The 22,253-nt window shown below is 43.7% G+C and overlaps 1 protein-coding gene across 1 annotated transcript in view; it reads right to left on the bottom strand.

Annotated features, from left to right (window-relative positions):
• USP16 (ubiquitin specific peptidase 16) overlaps positions 1-22,253 on the bottom strand; it is a 557,777-nt gene that overhangs the window by 294,040 nt on the left and 241,484 nt on the right. The window contains exons 9-11 of the mRNA XM_029578724.1: positions 11,745-11,878; positions 10,983-11,070; positions 10,624-10,705 (exon numbers count right to left, since the gene is read on the bottom strand). Coding sequence (XP_029434584.1) covers positions 10,624-10,705; positions 10,983-11,070; positions 11,745-11,878 — 304 coding nt within the window. The remainder of the gene's footprint in view (positions 1-10,623; positions 10,706-10,982; positions 11,071-11,744; positions 11,879-22,253) is intronic.

Raw genomic sequence — 22,253 nt, 5'->3', positions numbered from 1 at the left:
CATACATGTGACACTATGCAAAAGACTGGGAAGCCCCCCTCTTGCTGCTGGACTGCTGCCTTCATCTCAATTTTGATCAGTTCCTAGTTAAGTTTTAGGTTGCTATGGGAGTAGGAATGTGTCTAACATCCTTTAAATGTTATCAGTGAATTCACTATGTGTCTGGTAGTGGCCTACCCGGGTCTGATCGAATTCTCAATAAAGTTTTTGTTGATTTTTTTGGGGTTGTTTTTTTTTTTTTGTGAAAGTGGCACCTGCCTATAGATTAAGGGTTGAGCTAGGGGTGGGAGGGTTGGGAAATACAAACAGTCTAACTGCCACAGGTACTAAATGCCACAGCAAGAATTCTCACCAACGCCAAAAAAAAAGACCACATCACCCCGATCCTCCAGCACCTTCACTGGCTTCCCATTAAATACAGGATACAGTTCAAAAGCAGCATGATGATGCATAAGGCCCTTCATAGCATATCCCCACTCAACTTAACCTTCAAGCTGCAACTACATACTTCCGATAAACCAACTAGAAGAGCATACCAAAACAGATTGATTACCCAGCCCGCAAAATCCTCCCTGAGAAAACGCGCTCTATCAACGGCGGGCCCGTCCCTCTGGAATTCCCTTCCACCAGACCTCCGCCTTGAGCCGTGCCATTCTACTTTTAAGGCGAAACTAAAGACTTGGCTCTTCCTGCAAGCATTCCCAGAGAGCTAAGATCTAAAACAAAACAAACCCTGTCCTTTTGTTCTAATGTATTTATCCTTATGCTTTATTTATCCAAGATTATAAATTGCCTTATTTATATGTTTATAGTTGAACCTAGTTAGTTTGTTTTTTCTTATTTACTTAGACCAAATTTTCTGTTTTCTGTTCCAAGATTTGTTCCATGTAAACTGCCACCCGGCAGTAGTTATTATTGTTAACTGTGAACCGGAGTGATATGTATTGTATACAGGAACTCCGGTATATAAAAACCATAAATAAATAAATAACTAACTAACTAACTTCAGTTAGTCAGCCAGAGTGACTCACTGATTTCTTGATTAACAAATGTTGGTCCCTATTCAAACCCAATCACACTACCTCAACACCTTTCCAAGGTGAGTAACTGAGCTGAACTATTCAACTTTTTTACTTACGTATACACTGCTCCTAGCTTATTTCTAGCATCTGGCTACATTTTGGGTTGTGTTTTTTTTTTTGTGTTTGTTTTTTTCAATACAAACACTCAATTTGTAAATACACTCAGTTCTTTAAAAGTCTGCAGAACACTCAGTTCTGAAGACTTTTAAAAATAAACACACTACCTACTGCTTACTAGCTACCTTATTGACTATTTAAAAATACAAACAGTCTAACTTGTTTATTCACTGCCTTTCTGACTATTAACTAGTTTCTGACTAGAAACTGAAAACCTGGCTGTTCACTCAAGCTTACCGTTGAAGGAACCTTTTATCAAACACATTGACTCTCACCCTGACTCCCCCCCGTCCCTGCCATGCCACCTCCCCCCCTGCTTACCTCTCCATGTTTCCCCCGTCCACAAGATTTATGAATAATTGTGAATAATTGCCTAAGATTAACCTACAGCCGAGCTTAATCTAGCTGAGTATGTATCGCTTTCTTTTGTTTTTCATTGTTTTCAATAACCATTTTACCACTCTTCAGTTGTTATCATTTAAAAATATCTTTCCTGTCCTCCAGCTCCCATGTTTTTCGCTCCCTGTTTGATTTATTTATTTATTTATAATTTTTTATATACCGCCGCTCAAAGATATCACGTCGGTGTACAGTGAACAGGAACTTACGCCGGAGCGTTATACATTTAACAGGGTTATATAAGCGTTATACATTTAACAAAGGTAAGTATATAAATATTTGAACATAAAACAAGTAGAATCTTTTAAAAACAGAACTATAATTTATGTATTTATTTTGTATTTATTTATGTATTTATGTATTTATTTTGTATTTATTTTGATGTAACTTTTACCTTCTATATAGTTGTTAATTAGTTTCCCCTGTTCTATTGTAAACCAGTACGATAAGACCGCGTCTTGAGTATTGGTATAGTAAAATAATTTAAATAAATAAATAAATATTAAAGGCACAAACGCAATAAATAATATTCCCAGATAGTTAATTTTGCCCCAATACTTAAAAAAAAAAGACAATGTCCCAAGCAAAAACTTACTGATTCCTTTCAGCCACCAGCAAGGTGATCCTTTCCTCTCAGTGTTCCCACTGGAATGTGGGTTACTGAGCTCTTCCCTTCTAATTTATAATGTGCTTCTAAGGTAAATTAGTACAAAACAGTTCCTGTAGAGATTTACACTTCAGTTAGTTTTCCTGAATCACTTTGTGATTCAGGTGTGATGCAAAGAGGTCTATTGTAGGTTGCCCCCAACGTTGAAATATCCTGGTCGCTACTAAGGGATCCAGGGACCATTCGTGTGGTTGGAACTGGCGACTGAGTCGATCTGCCACTACTTTGTGAATGCCTGCCAGGTAAGATGCTCGGAGAAACATGGAATGTGTCAGGGCCCAGCCCCAAATCTGAGCGGCTTCTTGAATAAGGAGATACGAGCCCGCAACTCCCTGTTTGTTGATGTACCACATGGCTACTGTGTTGTCCGTTTGGATCAGAACAGTCTTGTGTGAAAGGCAGTCCTTGAATGCATGCAAAGCATAACGTATAGCTCGAAGTTCCAGGAAATTGATTTGGAATGTTGCTTCGAGTTTTGTCCAAGTACCTTGGGTTTGGAGATTGTTTATGTGAGCTCCCCAACCCAAGTTGAAGCATCTGTAGTTAAAGTTATCTGTGGGACTGGTTGCTGGAAGGAGAGGCCTTTACGCAAATTGCCCTTGTTCGCCCACCAAAGTAGAGATGAACGGAGTTGGGGGATTACTTGAGTTGGAGAGGATAGTGGTTGAATGGCTTGGATCCATTGTGCTCTTAAAGTCCATCGAGTTACCCTCATAGCTAACCATGCCATAGGAGTGACATGAACTGTGGAGGCCATGTGGCCTGGTAAGGTTAGAAACTGATGAGCTGTTGTTTGTTTCTTTGAATGAATCGATTTTGCCAGAGGGGAAAGTGTCTCTGTTCCATCCTCGGGTAGAAAAGCCTTTGAGAGGATGGTGCTCAATTCTGCTCCTATGAACTGAAGCAGGTGAGATGGAATGAGATGGGACTTTTGATAGTTGATGAGAAATCCCATGGAGTGAAGTAGAGCAATTATTTGACTGAGAGAAGCCAGAGCTCCTTGTTGAGATTGACTTCTGATGAGCCAGTCGTCTAAATAGGGAAAGACATGGACACTTTCTTTGTGTAAGTGTGCTGCTATTACTGCCAGACATTTGGTGAATACTCTGGGAGCAGAGGAGAGTCCGAAGGGAAGTACTCTGTACTGGAAATGCTGATGACCCACCATGAAGTGCAGGTACTTGCAATGAGGGGGGAATATTGAAATGTGAGCGTAAGTATCTTGAAGATCCAGAGAACAAAGCCAATCTCCTGTTTGAAGAAGTGGAAGCATGATGCCTAGAGAAACCATCCTGAACATTTCTTTCTTCAGAAATTTGTTGAGATTTCTGAGGTCTAGGATGGGACGTAGGCCGCCTGTTTTCTTTAGAATGAGGAAATAACGGGAATAGAATCCTCTGCCCTGCTGAGTCCGGGGTACCGTCTCTACAGCCCTGGCTCTCAGAAGGGTGGATAATTCTACTTTTAGTCGAATTATGTGATTTTCGCTTAGGGAAAAAGGTCTCTGAGGAGAATCTTTTGGAATTGAGAGGAATTGATAAGGGGAATGGAACAACTCCCCTATGAGGAAAGACTAAAGAGGTTAGGACTTTTCAGCTTGGAGAAGAGACGACTGAGGGGGGATATGATAGAGGTGTTTAAAATCATGAGAGGTCTAGAACGGGTAGATGTGAATCGGTTATTTACTCTTTCGGATAGTAGAAAGATTAGGGGGCACTCCATGAAGTTAGCATGGGGCACATTTAAAACTAATCGGATAAAGTTCTTTTTTACTCAACGCACAATTAAACTCTGGAATTTGTTGCCAGATAATGTGGTTAGTGCAGTTAGTATAGCTGTGTTTAAAAAAGGATTGGATAAGTTCTTGGAGGAGAAGTCCATTACCTGCTATTAAGTTCACTTAGAGAATAGCCACTGCCATTAGTAATGGTTACATGGAATAGACTTAGTTTTTGGGTACTTGCCAGTTTCTTATGGCCTGGATTGGCCACTGTTGGAAACAGGATGCTGGGCTTGATGGACCCTTGGTCTGACCCAGAATGGCATTTTCTTATGTTCTTAGATTGAGTTGGTAACATCGAGATATTATTGCGAGTACCCATTGGCCTGTTATTTGCACCCAATGGTTGTAAAAGGAGGATACTCGACCTCCTACTGGAAGCTGTGGATGAGGATTGGAGAGATGGCTTTGGTCTCTGGGAAAAATCTCAAAAGCCAGTCGGTCCCGTCTGTGGTGGAGGTTGAGGCCTAGCTTCCCTAGGTTGTCTGGGCTGAGGTCTTTGTTGCGGCCTAGAAGATCTGCTCCTAGATGTTGGAGGGTAATACCGCCTCTGTCGGTAGAAGGGTCTTCTAGGTTCTTTTCTTTGAGGCCTATGAGATGACTGTGTGGCCGGATCCTGAGGAATCAATGAAAGTTGTCGCAGGGTTTTTGTATGCTCTTTCAATTGAGCAACTGCATCTTGAACCTTGGAACCAAAAAAGGTTATCACCAAGACATGGGAGGTCAACCAATTTTTCTTGGACTTCAGGCCTGAGGTCTGAGGCTTTAAGCCAGTGATGGCCAACCTTTTGAGCTCAGTGTGTCAAAATTCATAAAAAAAACCGAGCATAACTCGGGTAGTGTGTCACTTCTAGAAAAATCCATAATTTTGTGATATATGTAGCTCTAATTAATAAGAAAAAGTTATAATTTTAATTAAATGTACTGTATTTATTAATAAAACAAAAACAAATAATTATTTACCTTACCTGCTTAGTGACTTTTTTGTTGCTGAATTTCATTGGCTAAATCTTCAATTAATACACTCTCTCCCCTCCCCCCCCCACACACAAACTCTTATTCCCCTGGATTTTCTCATGCACACTCATGCTCTCACACTCACTGGCTCCCTCACATACACACAAATAAATACCCAGGCAGGCTCCCATTCATTTTCACACCACTCCCGCTCCATCCTCCAGGCAGGCACCAATTTATTCTCACACACACAGACGCCCAGGCAGGCACCCATGCATTCACACACATACACCCCCAGGCAGAGTCCCATTCACACATGCGCACACACTAAAAACAGACCCCCCCCCCTCTCTTTTGCCAGCAACCTCGGAACCTCTCAATAGCCACATGGCTATTAGGGAGGTGCCGATTGCTGATACTGACACTGAAGCCCATTCTGCTGCCTCCTCTGTGCAGGCCCCGTGGGCTTCCACTTTCTCCATGCTGATCTCGTACATTGTGAGATCCGCATAGAGAAAGTGCTATTCTTGCACATTCCCAAAGATTACATGTGCCAATCACTAAAAAGTAATTTTTTTTTTTTTACCTTTGCTGTCTGATCTTAGTTTTCTAATTGGTTGGTCACAGGCTTTTTTTTCCACCTTCCCTTTCTTATTTTTTTTTGCCAATTCCTTTTATATTCTCTTTTTTTCTGTTTCTTTTCTCTCCATCTTCTTCCCTCAAACACACAGTCAGGTTCTCATTCTCACATGCATTTTTCTCTCTCTCTCACACACACAGGCTCTCACTGTCACATGCTCTCTCTCATACAATCATTCATACACACAGTCTCTCACTGGCACATGCTGTCTGACACACACACAGGCTCTCTCTCACTCCCACATGCTGTCTTGCTCAAGCACATGCTGTCTCTGCAAACATTCAGGACCTCACTCCCACACACAATCTCTCAACTCATCTCATACACGCACACACACACCCTCTACAGACCCTCAGCCTCTCTCACCTCCGGGCCTCCTCTTCGCGGGTCGCCGCAAGATGGGCTCTGCAGCGGCCCTGCTACCGGGCCTCTTTGACTTGGGATTCATGGCGGCCCGTAAGCGCAAGCGCTGCTTCTCTTCTGCACGTGCTGATGCTTCTCCTCCTTCCTGCCTACGCGGCTTCGGCAGGAAGGAGGAGAAGCATCAGCACGTTTAAACGCTATTTTTTTTTTCGTGACGTGGTGACGTGAGCCTCACCACAGCCCTGTCTATCTTCCTGTTGCTGCGCCGCATGAACCTCCCTGCACTCGGGGGCATTGGGGGAGGAAAGATACTAAAAAACTAATTTTAAAGGGTCGGCGCAGCCGATAAAAAAAAAAAAAAAGCTTCGGCACAGCCGATAAAAAAAAAAAATTCCCGATAGTCCACGAAACGCTGCGCATGTCAGCAAAAACGTCTCGGCGTGTCACCTCTGACACGCGGGTCACAGGTTAGCCATCACTGCTTTAAGCCATGCCCAACGTCTTGCACTTATACCCAATGCAGCCACTCTGGATGCTATTTCAAAGCCATCATAGGCAGCACGGACCTCATGCTTGCCCACCTCCAGCCCTTTGTGGATAATTGCCTGGGCTGCTTCTTGATGTTGTGGCAATGATGGTATAAACTCCTGCATCTGTTTCCACAGATTTATTTGGTATTGAGTCATGTATAATTGGTAAGAAGATATCTTAGAATTCAACATGGCTCCTTATTAAACCTTCCTTCCCAGGGAATCCAAGAACCTGTGATCTTTTCCTGGGGGAGTTGAAGAATGTGGTCTGATTCTTTTTTACTTCTTTTGTGCAGATTCTACCACAACAGATTGGTGTGGAAGCTGTGACTTTTGGTACCCAGGAGCAGACTGCACCAAATATGTTGTGTCCATTTTTTAATTTACAGCAGGCACTGAGCATGGATGCTCCCAAAGCCGATGTTGTAGGTCCAGGAGGACATCATGGACCGGTATGGCCACTACTTGCTTTGGAGGGTCTACAAATTGGAGAACCTCCGTTTGTTGCCTTGAATCATCTTCTGTAACCAAAGTGAAAGGTATGGTGTCAGCCATTTCCTGTATGAAATTGGTAAATGACAAATCCTCTGGTGGAGATTTCTTTCTTGGGTCTGGAGGTGAAGGATCTGACATGAAATCTTCAGATGAGGTGTCTTGTTTGTCCATCGTCCCAAGTATCATATGGATCTTCTCTAGGTGAAGAAAGTGGAGAAGGTCTAGGTGGACGAGGAATTCCCGAAGGACCTGGTTGCGGGTCATCGAAGGGTATGCCTTCAGGCTGCTCTTTCTGAGGCTTGGGAGGAAGAGCATAGACTACCTCATCAAATCTCTTCATTAAGAGCTGATAGAGTGTCAGTTCTGGATGTCCAGGTTCTTCAGGTAAGATTGGCATCGATGGTATCGGGGCCAGAATCAAAGATAGCGTCGGTGTCATCGATGGTCGTGCCAGTGTTACCTTGGCTGGTATCGGTGTAGGCACAGTCATAGACTGAATCGTCGGCATCGGTATAGGTACCGGCATCGGAGTCATCGGCAGTGTAGTCACCGGCTTCGGTGCAATCACCGGCATTGGTAATGGTACCAGCATCGGTCCAGGGACCAGCATCGGTGCTGGAATAGGCATCTGCTCCTTTAAGGGCCTGGAGCACCGCTTGCCGGATAAAATCAGACAATTCCTGTGGAACAGCTGGTGCAGGCAGAGCAGCTTAACGCGGTGGAGGCATAGATACCCCTTCTACAGAGCCCTGTGGAGGTTCGACTATCGGTATTTCTTTGGAAGGTGAAGGCCCCGGCGTCGAGGGTAGCAGTATTTCCTGTAGTTTAAGCCACTTAGCATTCGGTTCCTCCGGGGAGAGAAGCGCCGCTGGAGTCTATGTATGCCGATGTCTGTGACTGTGTTTGACTACTGACCTTGTCAATACAGTCGATGGCGATGGATGATCTCCAGACCCCTCTGGATGACGTTTTTTCAATATTATTCTTTTTGAAACTGGGCCGGAGAAGATTTTGTTGATGTTGAGGGAGAAGGCAGAAGCTGTAGGTTAAAATCATGTTCCATCTTCTCTTGGCGAAGTTTTCTTCCTTTGGGAGTCATCTCTGCACATTTAGGGCAGGTTGAGACATCATGTTTGTCTCCCAAACAAAGGACACACTCGAGGTGTGGGTCTGTAATGGACATTGTCCTATTACAGACAGGACATTTTTTAAAACTGGTAGTTATTTTCTATCTACAGCCGTCGATGAAATGAGGAAAAAATGAGAAAAAAAAGTTTTTACTCAGGGAGCAGCGCGGAAAAACAGACTGAAGAGAGACCCCTGTGGCAGAGAATATCATGGCATGCTGGGCATGTTCAGTGGCCTCACAGGGCCAGTCAAAAGTTTCTAGAAACTTTTACAGAAAGTTTTCCCGCATAGGGCTCCATCAATGTCATCACCCACATGTGAGGACTAGCATCCTGCTTGTCCTGGGATAATATGATTTTTATTTTACATGAGGAAAGTATTTAATTGATCAAGTCATGTCATAGAAACAGATATAAAAGATGGTTTCTTACCATATATGATTACTTTTGCCAGGATCTTGAGCATACCGTACTCTGGATAGTATAGCAGCCTGAGTGCTTACACCGCATTGTATATATACCTTTTACTTGTTGAAAATTCACGGATTCATGGTCCAAATATTTAAGTACTGATTTTATTTTAATATAGGTCAAGCCATCTCTCAGACACATGGCCTTCTGTATTTTCTTACTTAAAATCACAATTTCCAATATTCAGTGTATATAAGTAAGGTTACATGGCCAGGAGATTTAGCTATAAAATTTCATTAGCGTTAGATAAATGAATATAAGTTTGCATCATATATGCTTAGCCTAGCTGAGTGTTTTGTTTTGCATTACCATTATTCAACTAATTAAATAAATAATTAGAATTAGAAGCATTTATCTATTTTATTAGCAGAAGAGAAACTGATTACATACTTCTACTTTCAATTCATAAGTAAAGAAATGCCATAAACTCATAAGCATTTAGCATTTAAACTCCTAATGACTAGATGTGTAAATACTGCTTGCAATAGCCATGTGTCTCTAAGTTTTTAAAAGCAGAAAACTCTTTTTTTTATCTGAAGTCTTTTGCCAATGACAACCCCAGCTCTGGAAGCTTTGCCAGCCTAAACTACAATAATGGTGAAGGTCTTATCTATTAAAGAATTGGTTATCTTCCCAGCCTGATAAATATGCCATGTCAATGAAGGAGAGAAAAGAAAAAAAAAATGCAGCAGAAGTCATGTTTGGGGTTTTTTTTGGGGTTTTTTTTAAAGAGGTACAGGGGACCTAGACACCATGTCACTGGGGAATGAGAGACCACAACTCCTCCTTATGGAACAATCTCACCACCCTAGAATAGCTCCCTTCCGCTAGAGGAATGCCTTCCGCATCAGAGTCATTGCCCACTGGAACAGCAGGATCAGCACCCTGGACATCTCACGAATCCTCCTGAGGAGAGTCTTCCTCTGAACCTTGCAAAGAGTTCTCCTCCACTCCTGAACATCCCAAGCCCAGCAAGTGAAGAATGCCTCTCAACCTGGGGTGGAGGGGTGGGGTGGGGGAACGCCTCAGCTCGAGGCTTCTTAGCTGAGCTCTGGGACTTCTGGGTGGCTGACCGTTTTCTGCTGCTTCTTTCTTAGCAAGACAGGCCTCAAAAGTTGCAACAAAATCTGCGGAAATCCCATAACACTCACTGTCTTCCTTTTCCACCAGGTACTCTCCTGGTTCCCCTGCCTCTTCTCTATCCTCTCCAGATTCCATGTTGTACTGGAAAAGCAGAGGAGGGGTGTCTCTGAACTCCCTATCCATTACAGGCCTCCTGGATGGGGCCTGCAGAGCGTGTGCAGCGTCCGCCTCCTGAGCCCTCTGCAGAGGCCCCTTCACCTCTAGAGGCACAGCAGATACATAGCAAGGCTCCATTGAGGTGTGAAGAAAAAAACTAAGATGCTGTTACCAGCATTGTCCCGGCCCCAGTACTGAAGCCAAGCTGCGAACGCGTCCCTTCTCACCCAGATGCTACTCTCACTGCTCAGCTGACTGCCAAAAGAAGGCCTGCACTACACTTAAAAAAAATAGACAGTCACCTAGCAACCCAAATATAAAAACTGAAGATATACTTTCCTGCTTCTGGGTCCAGTTGATAGGGCAGTTGAGAAGGCCTCAAGGGGAGCAAAAGAACCAGGACCCCTGGTTTTCCTTTCCCCTGGAAATCAAAGGTCGAAACTGGCCAGGGATTACCAACCCCGCCGCTCAACCAGAGTGATGGCCCACGAAAGAACCTAACACCTCTGGGAGCACCAGTCTTCACTTCTTTTCTTCTCTTTTCCTAACCATGTCTTTTTTTTTTAAACTAAGTCCAGACTGCAGGTGACACTCTTGGTTAAGTAGCAGTGCCTGAAAAGTTTTTATTCTCTGCCTTTATCTGCTGGTAGGGGTGCAAAACCCACTTGAATGGACTGATCTGGGGTATGAACAGGAACTGTCATTTCCTAAGTGAAAGAGTATTTAATCCACATATAGCTCTAGCAATATAGTTACCTTTCATTTTCTTTTTTAGCTCCTCCTCTTCTATTTTCTCAGCAGAATCCTTCCGTGTTTTAATGACTGCAGCACTTATTCTCTAAAAGTTACAAAAATTTACTTCAGAATTCTTTCAATAGTTATCCCCAAACCAGAGAATAATGTTCTGACCTCAGCAAATGGCTCCTCCCTGCTGCTGAGCTTCCCAAAGATATCACCTTGTCAGCCCTTCCTGCCTCCATTTATTTTTTGATTGGATTTAGAGCCCTGGTATATGTCCTTAGCCAAGGACCACTGTCAATCTATATCAAGAAATAAAACTGTAAACTTAAAAAAAAAAAAAAATTAATAAAAAATTCAAAAAAAAAAAAGTGGACCTGTATTTCTTCTGCTCTCATGCCATCCAGTAAGTAGCGAAGCAATTCCTGGCTATCTTGTTGCTGGTATCCTTTAAATCGTACTGCTCTGAAGACAAAACACAAAATGCTTTATAGCAGTAGCCTCTCTCGGCCTTCATTTCATAGCACTTAAGTTGGCTGGATCCTTGCGGCATACCAAACCAAAATCTCACGATGGCATATTTTCATTAGAAATCACATAGCTCCTCTCCCCCCACCCTAGGTGATATTTTCACACTCGTTCTATGTTCTTTTCACACCTCTCCTTCACCCCTGCTATTCTCATATACTCCTTCCTGACTTTTATTCTTCCTTCAGCCGGCCCACACATTCCATTTTTTTTTAAAATCCCATTTCTACTATCCTCTCTCCCTCTGACTAGAGAAGGCAGCACAGGTACGAAGCGAAGCGCTGCTCTACTGCCAGGCAGCTTCAACCAGAGGCTTGAATATGTAATGCTGGTAGGTCCCACACTGTCACACGTCAAAATGGAAATGGCTAGCAGAGACAGCTAAGAAAACACTGCTCTTTCTGCTGGCCAGGAAAGGGAAAGAGATCATGCAACATAATACTTGCAAAGCAATGGTCTACAGCTGTAAACAAGGGCTAGTCTGGTATTTCTTTTAGCCTTTTTTTACTTTGAAATTTAAATTTGACTGTCATAGGCACAATAAAAAATCTCCAACAGTTTTCACTTACTGAAACATTTTAGCGCCTCATATGATACATGTAGATACTTACTTTTTACAGACCTGAGAGAAGAGTTCCTTAGGAGTTACAGTTGCTTCTTTTGTCTCCTGCATTTCAGTAAGAAATTGACACACAGCTGTAGTAAGTGGTCCTGGTATCTGCTCAAGATTAACCACTAACGGTTCCTACAGAACAAAGATTTGGTTTATCACAGATTTTACATATATTCAGTAGATATGTGCTTCGTTTTAAGCTTTCGGGTCAGGCGCTTTGTGGAAAAATTTGTTTTCCTACGGGTCATTTTTGATTTTTTTCAGCAATTTGACGGTGTGCTAGTGTGCACTAACAACCAGTTAGTGCACACTACACCGAACTAGACAGTGTGCACTAGCTAGATGTTAATGCGCATTAAGACCCGTTAGTGTGCCCTAATAGAACTTACAGTGCACTAAGTATGTGTTAGTGCGCTGTAACTAAATGTTAGTGCACATTAAAAAAAATGCAACTTAAAAAGTAAAAAGTATCAATTCAGAGGAATTTGTTAGCCAGAAAACAGTGCGCAATAATTGGAATTAGTGCGCACTAACACGAAATATGAATTTTGCCGAATTTTCGGCAAAATGTTTTGTTTTTCGGGGCTACCAAACAATAATGAATTAGACAATAACGTTGATATTTTCTAATTCGTGAAAAACGAATGCACATCCCTAATACTCAGTAAAATATAATTTGACTAGTGTTTTAGTTTTACATCATAATTATACTACTTCAAGAAACCAGTCTGGACTAGTTCTACTTCATTTATCCAGCAGTATAGCTAATATTTGTTTCCTCCCCCATCCTTGATGAACGTGACATTTCATATCAAGATGTGTTCTTGTTTAATCAAAGGAAAATTGGTTCTTACTTGCTAATTTTTATTCCTGGAATACCACAGATAAGTCAAGACAAGTGGGTTTTGCATCCCTACTAGCAAATGGAGGCAGAGAATAAAAGATTTTCAAGCACTGCTACTTAACAGAGTGCCACCTACAGTTCCTTATTATTGATCTGTACCCAAGCCAAGATGTCTAACCTCAAATTCCAAGGATCTCTCCCAAACTGACCCCTGAACTAGGGCCAAGAAAATGAAATTAGAGTCTCAAAAAAACTGAGAAATATGTAAAATTTTATTTATAATTCTGCAGCACAAAAATTCTGCATCACCAGCAACATCCAGAATCAGCAGAGGTCTTTCAAAAACATTACTTATAATTGTAATGAGACAGGAGTCTGGACTGATCTGTGGTGTTCCAGGAACTAAAATTAGCAGGTAAGAACCAATTTTCCTTTCCTGTTCATACCCCAGATCAGTCCAGACAAGTGGGATGTACCCAAACTCCTCTACACTGGGTGGGATCCCGAAAGACATGCACGCAGCACATCTTCACCAAAGGAGACCTTCTCTGGGGCTCTGACATCTAAACAGTAATGTATAATAAAAGTGTGCAAAGAGGACCACGTTGTTGATAGACAAATCTCCTGCGGAGATACCAACTGACACAGCCCAGGAAGCTGCTTGTGCCTTAGTGGAATGAGCCCGCAATCCCTCAGGGATTGACCGACCTTTACAAATATAGGCCGAAACTATCGCCTCTTTCAACCAATGAGTAATCATACTCTTAGTCGCCTTGCAACCCTTCCTTGGTCCACTGAACACCAAGAGATGGTCTGATCTCCAAAATCCATTATTCACCTTGAGATATCTTAGGAGAACCAGACGCACATCCAAAAAATGAAGTTCCTTTGCATATGGAGAATCGGACGCCAATTGTGAAAACCCTGGCAACTCCGACTGGCTAACATGAAAAGCTGACACGACCCTGGCAAAAAGGAAGGAACAGTATGAAATAAAACACCATCATCTGAAATCCGCAAAAAGGGCTCCCTGCATATTAAGGCCTGGAGCTCTGAAATTTGTCTTGCTGAACAAATAGCCACCAGGAACACAGACTTCAGGGTAAGGTTCCAGGACTGACATCCTACGGACTGGAGGCCGCTGTTATTACTCGTGATAGTTGTGGGTGGGTCCTTGGGCCGGTGGCAGATGACCACGCCCATGGGGGAAGATCCCGAGAGGGACCACCGGTCAGGCTCAGAGTTGGGAGACAAACACACACAAGTTCTTTTATTAAACAGTTCTTGAGAACCACCAGAGATGGCAGTAGTGAGCTGGAAGAGCCCGCCGGGCTGTAGTCCCTCAAGCACTGGAACAGCGATCCCAGGAAGGCTGAGCTGTAGAGAAACTGAGATAGTGAGTAGGCAGAGTATGCAGAGTTCAGGAACAGAACCTAGATAACAACACTCACACTGTAGTCTCTTAGAACAGCCCAGGAGCTGGAATGAAGTAGGCCCTCGAGGAGAGAGTACCTGGCTCCAGGGAAAGCTCTGAGAGAGAGATGATAACTCACTGGTGTTGTAGGCAGCGGTGACTTCCTGGCAGAAGTTATATTCAGTAGCAGGTCCGGAAACGTGGGCCCTCGAGGAGCCAGTACCGGTTCCAGGCTGTGACCTGAAAAGTAAAAGAGCGAGGCCCCCGAGGAGCTGGTACCCCGGTAAAGTCCGAGGAGGCAGAGTAGCAAGGTAGGTGGAGAGCGAATCCCATCCGCAATGATTCCTGGAGGCAGCTAGGTATGAATCCCTTTGCTAACTCTATTAGTTAGCGAAATGAAAGACATTTAAATATCCAAAGATGATGACGTCATCTCAGGGGGACGCCCCTGAGGTTTGTGCCACTGCTGGTACTTGAGTCGGGGCCGCGCCGCACGCGCGCCCTTAGGCCTCAGGAGAATATGGCAGAAGGCAGCTTCTAGCCGGTCCAGGAATGCCGGAGGAGGTCGGCAAGATGACGCTGCGGCAGCCAAACTTCCATTAACCCAGGAGAGAGTTGCCAAAGAGGTAAGGAGGGCGGAGTGGAGACGTCGGGCAGAGATGGTCGCAACAGCCACAAATGCTTTGTTCCTTTAAGGAAACACATATCTGGATGAGAAGCCAAGGGTCATCCTTGTAACCTTCCCCTGAGACTGCCACCTGGACTCGGAGAGAATTATAAACTAAACCCTTTGACAAGCTCTCTTGCAAAAAAAAACCCCAAGACTTGGGCAACATTCACCTGCAAAGGATCAATGCCATGGACCCCACACCAGAACTCAAAAACTCTCTAAACTCTAATATATACTCCAAAGATGTAGAGGATCTTCTAGCCTGCAGAACAGTAGAAATCACCAGCTCTGAATACCCCTTTAAATGGAAATGCCACCTCTCAAAAGCCATTCTGCTAGACAGAATGTTCCGAAAAGATGGGTCCTTGATGAAGCACTTCCCTCAGGTGACTAAACTGGATGGACCCATCTGCTGCTAGATCTGCAAACCATGGATGGCACAGCTACTCAGGTGCTACCAGGATCACTCTTTCCTGATGCGGCGCAGCACCCGACCTATGAGCAGCCATGGGAGGGGACATAGCAGGAGCCTTCCTGGCCATGGCTGAACTAGGGCGTCTATCCTCATGAAGCTGAACTCCCTCCAGTGGCTAAAAACCTTGGCCGTCTTGGTATTCTTCCTCGTTGCCATGAGATCAAACTGGAGTTCATCCCACCTGCTCCGAATGAGCACAAAGGCCTCCGCTGACAGCTCCCATTCTCCTAGGTCCAGCTGTTGTCTGCTGAGATAATCTGCCTGTACATTTTCCACACCTGTCACATGAGAAGCTGCAAATGCTGCTAGATGAAGTTCCACCTAGGCAAAAAGTTTGTGAACTTCCCGAGTCACCAGGAGACTCTTCGTTCCACCCTGTTGACTGATATAGGCCACCATCATCACACTGTCTGAGAACACATGTACCATCCGTCCCCGAATCCGAGGACAGAACTCCGCCCTCTGGACCGTCCTTGTTTCCAGACGGTTGATTGACCAGGACACTTCCATCAGAGACTACTACTTTTGGGCTGCAGATCCTTGACACATCGCTCCCCAACCACTGAGCTGGCAATCTGTGGTCACTACCATCCAGTCCGGAACTTCCAGATCCACTCCCTTTCTCCAATTTGGGCCGTGACAGCCACGAAGAGAGATTGGACCTGGATTCCTCCTGGAGCGGCAACTGCAGTGAAATTTCTCCGATAACGGATTCCAACGGGACAGGAGTGCCTGCTGAAGAGGATGCATATGTGCAAAAGCCCACCGCACCAAATCCAGTGTAGAAGCCATGGATCCTAGCACCTAAAGATAATCCCAGACCTTGGGGACCAGCAGGTCGCACAGGCGAATCACCTACGATGAACTTGATCACCCTTTCTGGGGTAAGAAACACCCTGCCTACGTAGGTGTCAAAATGTGTTCCCAGATAATCCAATGACTGAGACTGTTCTAGATGGTTCTTCGCCAGGTTTATCACCCAGCCCAGGGACCTCAAGCGCTCTAACACTCACCGAACTGTGACTTTGCCCCAATAAACAAATCATGCAGGTATGGATGTACTAGTATCCCTTTTCTAAGGGCCGCTGCCACAACACCTCCTTCGGTAAATGTTCTTGGTGCCATAACTATCCAGAAGGGAAGAGCCTGAAACTGCAAATGCTCTCCTAACACCGTGAAGCAAAGAAATTTTTGATGGTCTGTTCTGATGGGAATGTGGAAATATGCTTCCATTAGATGTAAGGAGGCTAGAACTTCCCCTTGCGCACCGCTGCAGTCACCGTCCACGTTTCCACCTGAAAGCGTGGCACGCGCAAGGACATGATTCTTTGCAGGTATAGAATGGACCGAAATGAGCCCTCCTCTTTGGGGACCACGAAGTACATGGAATACCTTCTTTGACCTTGCTCCCTTTGCGGCACCGGGATGGTTTCCAATCACTGCAGCTGCAGAAGAGTCCTGCACTGCTGCCTGCTTGACGGGCGAAGCACAATGGGATACCACAAAGGCCTCTAAGGAGTTGTGAAAATTCTAAGGTGAGGCCATCCCTTACCACATTCTACTGGTCAGAAGTGATCCTGGTCCACTCCTCGTAAAAACGGGATAACCTTCTTCAGACAGCCACCAGGGAGGAGTGGACCGTACCTCTGGAACCCTGTCCTGCACCATCATTGGTTGATCTACTGCTGACTTCCCCGAACACTGTCTTCCTAAACCCTGCTTCTACGTGGATCCAGAAGAACCTCTGCTGGATCGAAAACTTCTCACAGAAACAAGTGCGAGGCAGGAGATTATTTCTCTTTTTATCCTCTAGCCATCTGTTTCCCTTAGAATCTGCCAAATGCTTCATCAACTTCTCCAGGTCCTCCCCAAACAACAACTTTGCTCAAAAGCACAGCTTTGTAATCTCCCCTTCAAAGCAAACATCCGCTGACCAATTACATAACAGGAGTTTTTGCATGGCTACCGCCGACACCATATTCCTAGCCAAAGTGTGAAGCATATCATAAAGTGCATCAGTCATATAGGCCACCCCCACTTCCAACCGAGCATCCTGACTAGGATCAGCAGATGTCCCAGCGGCCTTCTCCTATGCCTTCTGCACCCAGCACAAACAAGCCCTCTACATTAGACTCACGCAGACCTCAGATCTAAGGCTCAGAACTGAGACCTCAAATAGCCTCTTTAACAGGATCACCGGCTTATGGTCTTGGACATCCTTCAAGACCACCGACCCTGCCACAGGAAAGGTAATTTTTTTTTCACTGCCAACACCACCACATCTACCTCTGGAAGCTTTCACAGCTCTAAGATGTCCTCCGGCAGGGGACACAACCTGGCCATAGCCTTGGACACATTCAATCCAGCTGCCAGGAAATCCCACTCCCGATCAGCTTCTTCACTTTCTTTGGAATAGGGAATGCCTGCGGCAGTCTATGCAGCCCTTCCAACACCGGGTTTACCCCCTCGTTGTCTGAATCCTCCTGTGCAACCTTAATCCTCAGCTCCTCCGGAACCTGAGGGATGAGAGGCCACAACTCCTCCTTATGGAATAACTTGACCACCCTTGAGTCATCCTCTTTCATCAGGGGGACATTATCTGAATCCGGGTCACCACCCATCAGACCAGCCACAGGATCCGCACCCTGGTCAACTTGTGGGTCCCCTCTGAGGAATCCTCCTCCCCTGGCGATCGATCCAGGCCCAGCAGATGCAAAATGCCCCCTCCCCCAACTTTGGAGGTGCATCAACTCGATACTTCCTAGCCTTGCCTTGGGATCTCTGTATGGCTGGCCGCTTACCCACCAGCTCTTTCTTAGCGAGGTAGGCCTCATGCAGTAATAAAACAAAATCCATGGAAAATCTGACATGGTCTCTCTCTGCTCTGCAGCTGCCAGATCCTCCCCTGGGTCTGCTTCACTTCTCCCCTGGTGCACTGGAGAAAGTGTGTGTGGGTGGGGGGGGGGGGAGGGGATGAAGTCCCTGCCTTCCCCATCCATGGCAGGGCTCCTGCCACGTGGAGCTAAGATGGCCACAGTCTCCTTCACTCCCCCTGGGGCCTCCTGTGCAGGGTCTGCAGCACGTATGCAACGCCTGCCCCCTGAGATGAAGCTCTCTCACCTCTAGAGGCAGAGAACAGCCACACATTGAGGCGAGATCCCACCCCCCACCCCCCCGCAGGCCCAACAGGCTTTCCCATGCTCAGCGGGAGCCGGAATAGTGAAGGACGTGGCCCACAGCTAAAAATAACCTCGAGGGGGAGAAAAGAAAGCCACCGCCGCTATCCCAGCTCTGGGTGTTGAAAAAAATAGCACGAGCAGTGCTGTTCCCTACTCTCCCCAACGCCGAGCCAACAGAGAAATAGGCCTCTCTCTTTTTCTTTTTTTACTTCAATTAAAGAGAGCTTCCTGAGCAACCCAGGAAAACTAAAAGCAAGTTATACTTTCCTGTTTCTGGGTACTCCTGGAAGCTGCAGCCGGCCAGACCGGGTGAGAAGGCCTCAGTGGGAGCGAGGGCACCAGGACCCCTGGCTTTCCCTCCCCCTGGAATCAAAGGTTGAGCCTGGTTAGGGATTTCCAACCCCCTGCTCTTCCTGCTCAACCAGAGGGATGGCCCACAAAGGAACCTAAATCCTCTGGGAGCTCTGTCTTCAAATCATCTAACACTTTTCTATTTTTTTTTTTAAACTATAAGACTGCAGGTTTACTCTCTATCATCTGCTGGAGACAAATACTAAGGGACTGCAGGTGGCACTCTGCCTCCATCTGCTAGTAGGGATGCAAAACCCACTTGCCTGGACTGATCTGGGGTATGAACAAAAAAAAATAAATTGTTATTAACAGATTTTAGTTTAATCATTTCTTAATCGCCTGACGTGAAAGTGTCTTACAATCATAAAACAAGAATTTAAAAGAACAGTGAAAAATAAAGAAATAACTGAAATCAAAACAAAATACAATATTAAAAATATAAATTTTCCAATAAATTCAAAAAACAGAGGGTAAAGAAAATATATCAGAACAATCTAAAAAGCCTGCTCTCAACACAAAAAAACAATTCTTTAGCGCAAAAATTGAGAAATTTACAAACAATCCGAGAGCACTATTTAACATAGTAATAAATCTGACTAATGATAAAACAGAGGCGCCCCCAAACCCCACAAGAAAATAAATGCAATGAAATAGCACAATATTTCTCAGATAAAATCACTAACCTAAAAGTGAAGATTCCGATCTTAACTAAGCAGGAAATTAAGATGCACAAAAGAGATGTGACACCAGGGGCACATTCGACAAGATATCCCAGAGCGAAGTGGAATCCATGATAAAACATTTGAACCCCGCCCCACATAAAATAGACACCATTCCCACCATGGACATAAAAAAACTAACTGATATAACCTCCTACACTATAGCAAAAATAATTAACCTATCACTTAGTGAAGGACTAATGCCAGACTTTCTTAAAGGTGCAATAATTAAACCAATACTGAAGAAAAAAAAACCCAGGTGACCCAAATGTCTTAAGTAACTACCTACCTATGCTTGCTAAATTAATAGAAAAAACGGTACAAAAGCAACTAGCAGAACATCTAGATAACAGCAGCATACTTTATCCCTCACAATATGGCTTCAGAAAACACTATAGCACCGAAACATTACTAATCTCTCTAACAGATAATGTACTACAAGGGTTTGACAGCGGAACACACTACATTATGATATTACTAGACTTGTCAGCAGCATTTGACACAGTAAACCATAACATACTACTAAAAAGGCTTGAAGAAATAGGACTACAAAACAAAACAATTGAATGGTTTCGATCCTACCTAAACAATAGATTTTTTCAGGTACAAATAAACACAATATCAGACAAAATCAAGCTAAAGACTGGGGTCCCCCAGGGGTCAGCACTTTCGGTGACTATTTAATATCTACATGCTGCCTCTATGCCACCTCTTGGCAGGACTAGGCATCATACATTACAAATACGCTGACGACATTCAGCTAATTCTACCAGTAGAGGAAACAATTGAAAAAAAAACTAAACTTAGCAATGTTGTACCTAGATATAATTAAACAACTACTAAGCCAAATGGAACTGGTAATTAATATTGATAAAACAGAATTCACACACCTTGAACGAAAAACCACTGAATTAATACAAAATCCTATCAAACTTAAAAAGGATCAGTTAGAGGAACTAACTGAAAAAGCCCGAAACCTAGGTGTAATAATAGACAATGAACTCAACCTTAAGCAACACATATCATTGAAAGTTAGAGAAGGCTACGCCAAACTAATGGTCCTTAGAAAGCTAAAACCCCTATTAACCCAAGCACACTTTCGAACTGTTGTGCAAGCACTTATATTTTCGCTAGCACAGACTATTGTAACACTCTTTTCCTGGGATTACCATATACAACATTAAGACCACTACAAATCTTACAGAACTCTGCAGCCAGAATACTAACTGGAAAAAGCAGAAGGGATCACATCACTCAAACACTTGCCTAATTACAGTGGCTGCCAATTGAACAGAGTGCAATTTAAAACACTATGCACAATCCACAAACTAATCTATGAGGAAAATACTGATTGGCTAAATACTGCACTACGACCTCATGTCCCCCAGAGACATCTCAGATCAGCCAATAAAGCTCTACTAACCATACCTTCTGTAAAGACAGCTAAAATGACGCAAGTGAGAGAGCGAGCACTATCCCTAGCTGGTCCAATATTATGGAACACAATGCCACTTGAAATAAGATAAATGAGAGCTTTAAAACTCTTCAAAAAAAATTTAAAAACATAGCTCTTCAAAAAAGCTTTTCAAAGTGAGAGTGAGGAGTAAGGAATACTAAAGAAAAAACTCCTACACAAGGTTAAAAGCCACCAAATAGCAGATATCCTTGCTTTATTATTTTTTTCTCATACCTAAGTATTAATTTAAGAGAGTACAGTATATCAGACACTTCCAGGTTAAAGCACCTTTTAAGCTTCAACCTGTACGCTCTATGGTAACACTGTATATTTATCTCCTGCCTTATCTTCTTTCCAGCTTGTTGCAAGCTTCCAAGTTCTCTTTCCCTGTTGATTGTAACTTTGACTTATTCCTACCTATTGTTTAGCTTTCGTTGCACTTGAATTGTTACTCCAGTTATACCCTTGTTAAATGTAAACCGATCCGATATGGTTATTTACTATGAAGGTCTGTATAAAAAAAACTGTTAAATAAATAAATAAAATAAAATAAATCTTATGTATGGATATTCTATCATATAACTGGAATTTCCAATCCAGGATCCATATAACGTATATTATTTGATTCATGTAACCGAAAATTTATTGGCACCTACTAGTTAATTTATAAACCAAACCAAACTTATTTATGTGCCTATCTGTAAACCATTGTGATGGTATACCACTAAATGACGGAATAGAAAAAATTTTAAATAAATAACCAGGCTTTAATCCAGTTAAGAGAAAAATAAATTATAAGATATTTTATAAGGAGCAGCTTACAAAACAATGTAGAGTAAAACAAAAACTGCTTACTTTGTAATAGGTGTTATCCCAAGACAGCAGGATGTAGTCCTCAAATATGGGTCACATCAGTGGACGGCGCCCTATCATGGAAAGTTTCTAGAAACTTTTGACTGGCATACTAAGCCCACTAAGCATACCCAGCATGCCATGATCCCTCGAGCCACAGGGATCTCCCTTCAGTCTCGTGTGTAGCAATAAGCGTTAGCAAAAATAAAATAAAACGTATCAGACCCAACTCCGCAGGGTGGCGGGTGGGTTTCTTGAGGACTACATCCTGCTGTCCTGGGATAACACCTATTACAAGGTAAGCAATTTTGCTTTATCCCAGGACAAGCAGGATGATAGCCCTCACATATAGGTGATTAGCAAGCTACAGGCTGAGTCATTCGTGTATTGGACCAACAGCAAACAACTTGTGCAACAGGCATAACAACTGGTGTACTGTTGGAAAAAACGAGGCAGCCTGAAATCACAGCAGGTTGGATGTGGAAGGAGTTGGGATTATGCTGGAATCAAGTACTTTAAGACAGATTGTCCATAAGCTGAATCTTGT

Source organism: Rhinatrema bivittatum, chromosome 15, assembly GCF_901001135.1.
Source record: "Rhinatrema bivittatum chromosome 15, aRhiBiv1.1, whole genome shotgun sequence".
Taxonomy (NCBI): Eukaryota; Metazoa; Chordata; class Amphibia; order Gymnophiona; family Rhinatrematidae; genus Rhinatrema; species Rhinatrema bivittatum.
This window is presented reverse-complemented; position numbering and strand designations above follow the sequence as displayed.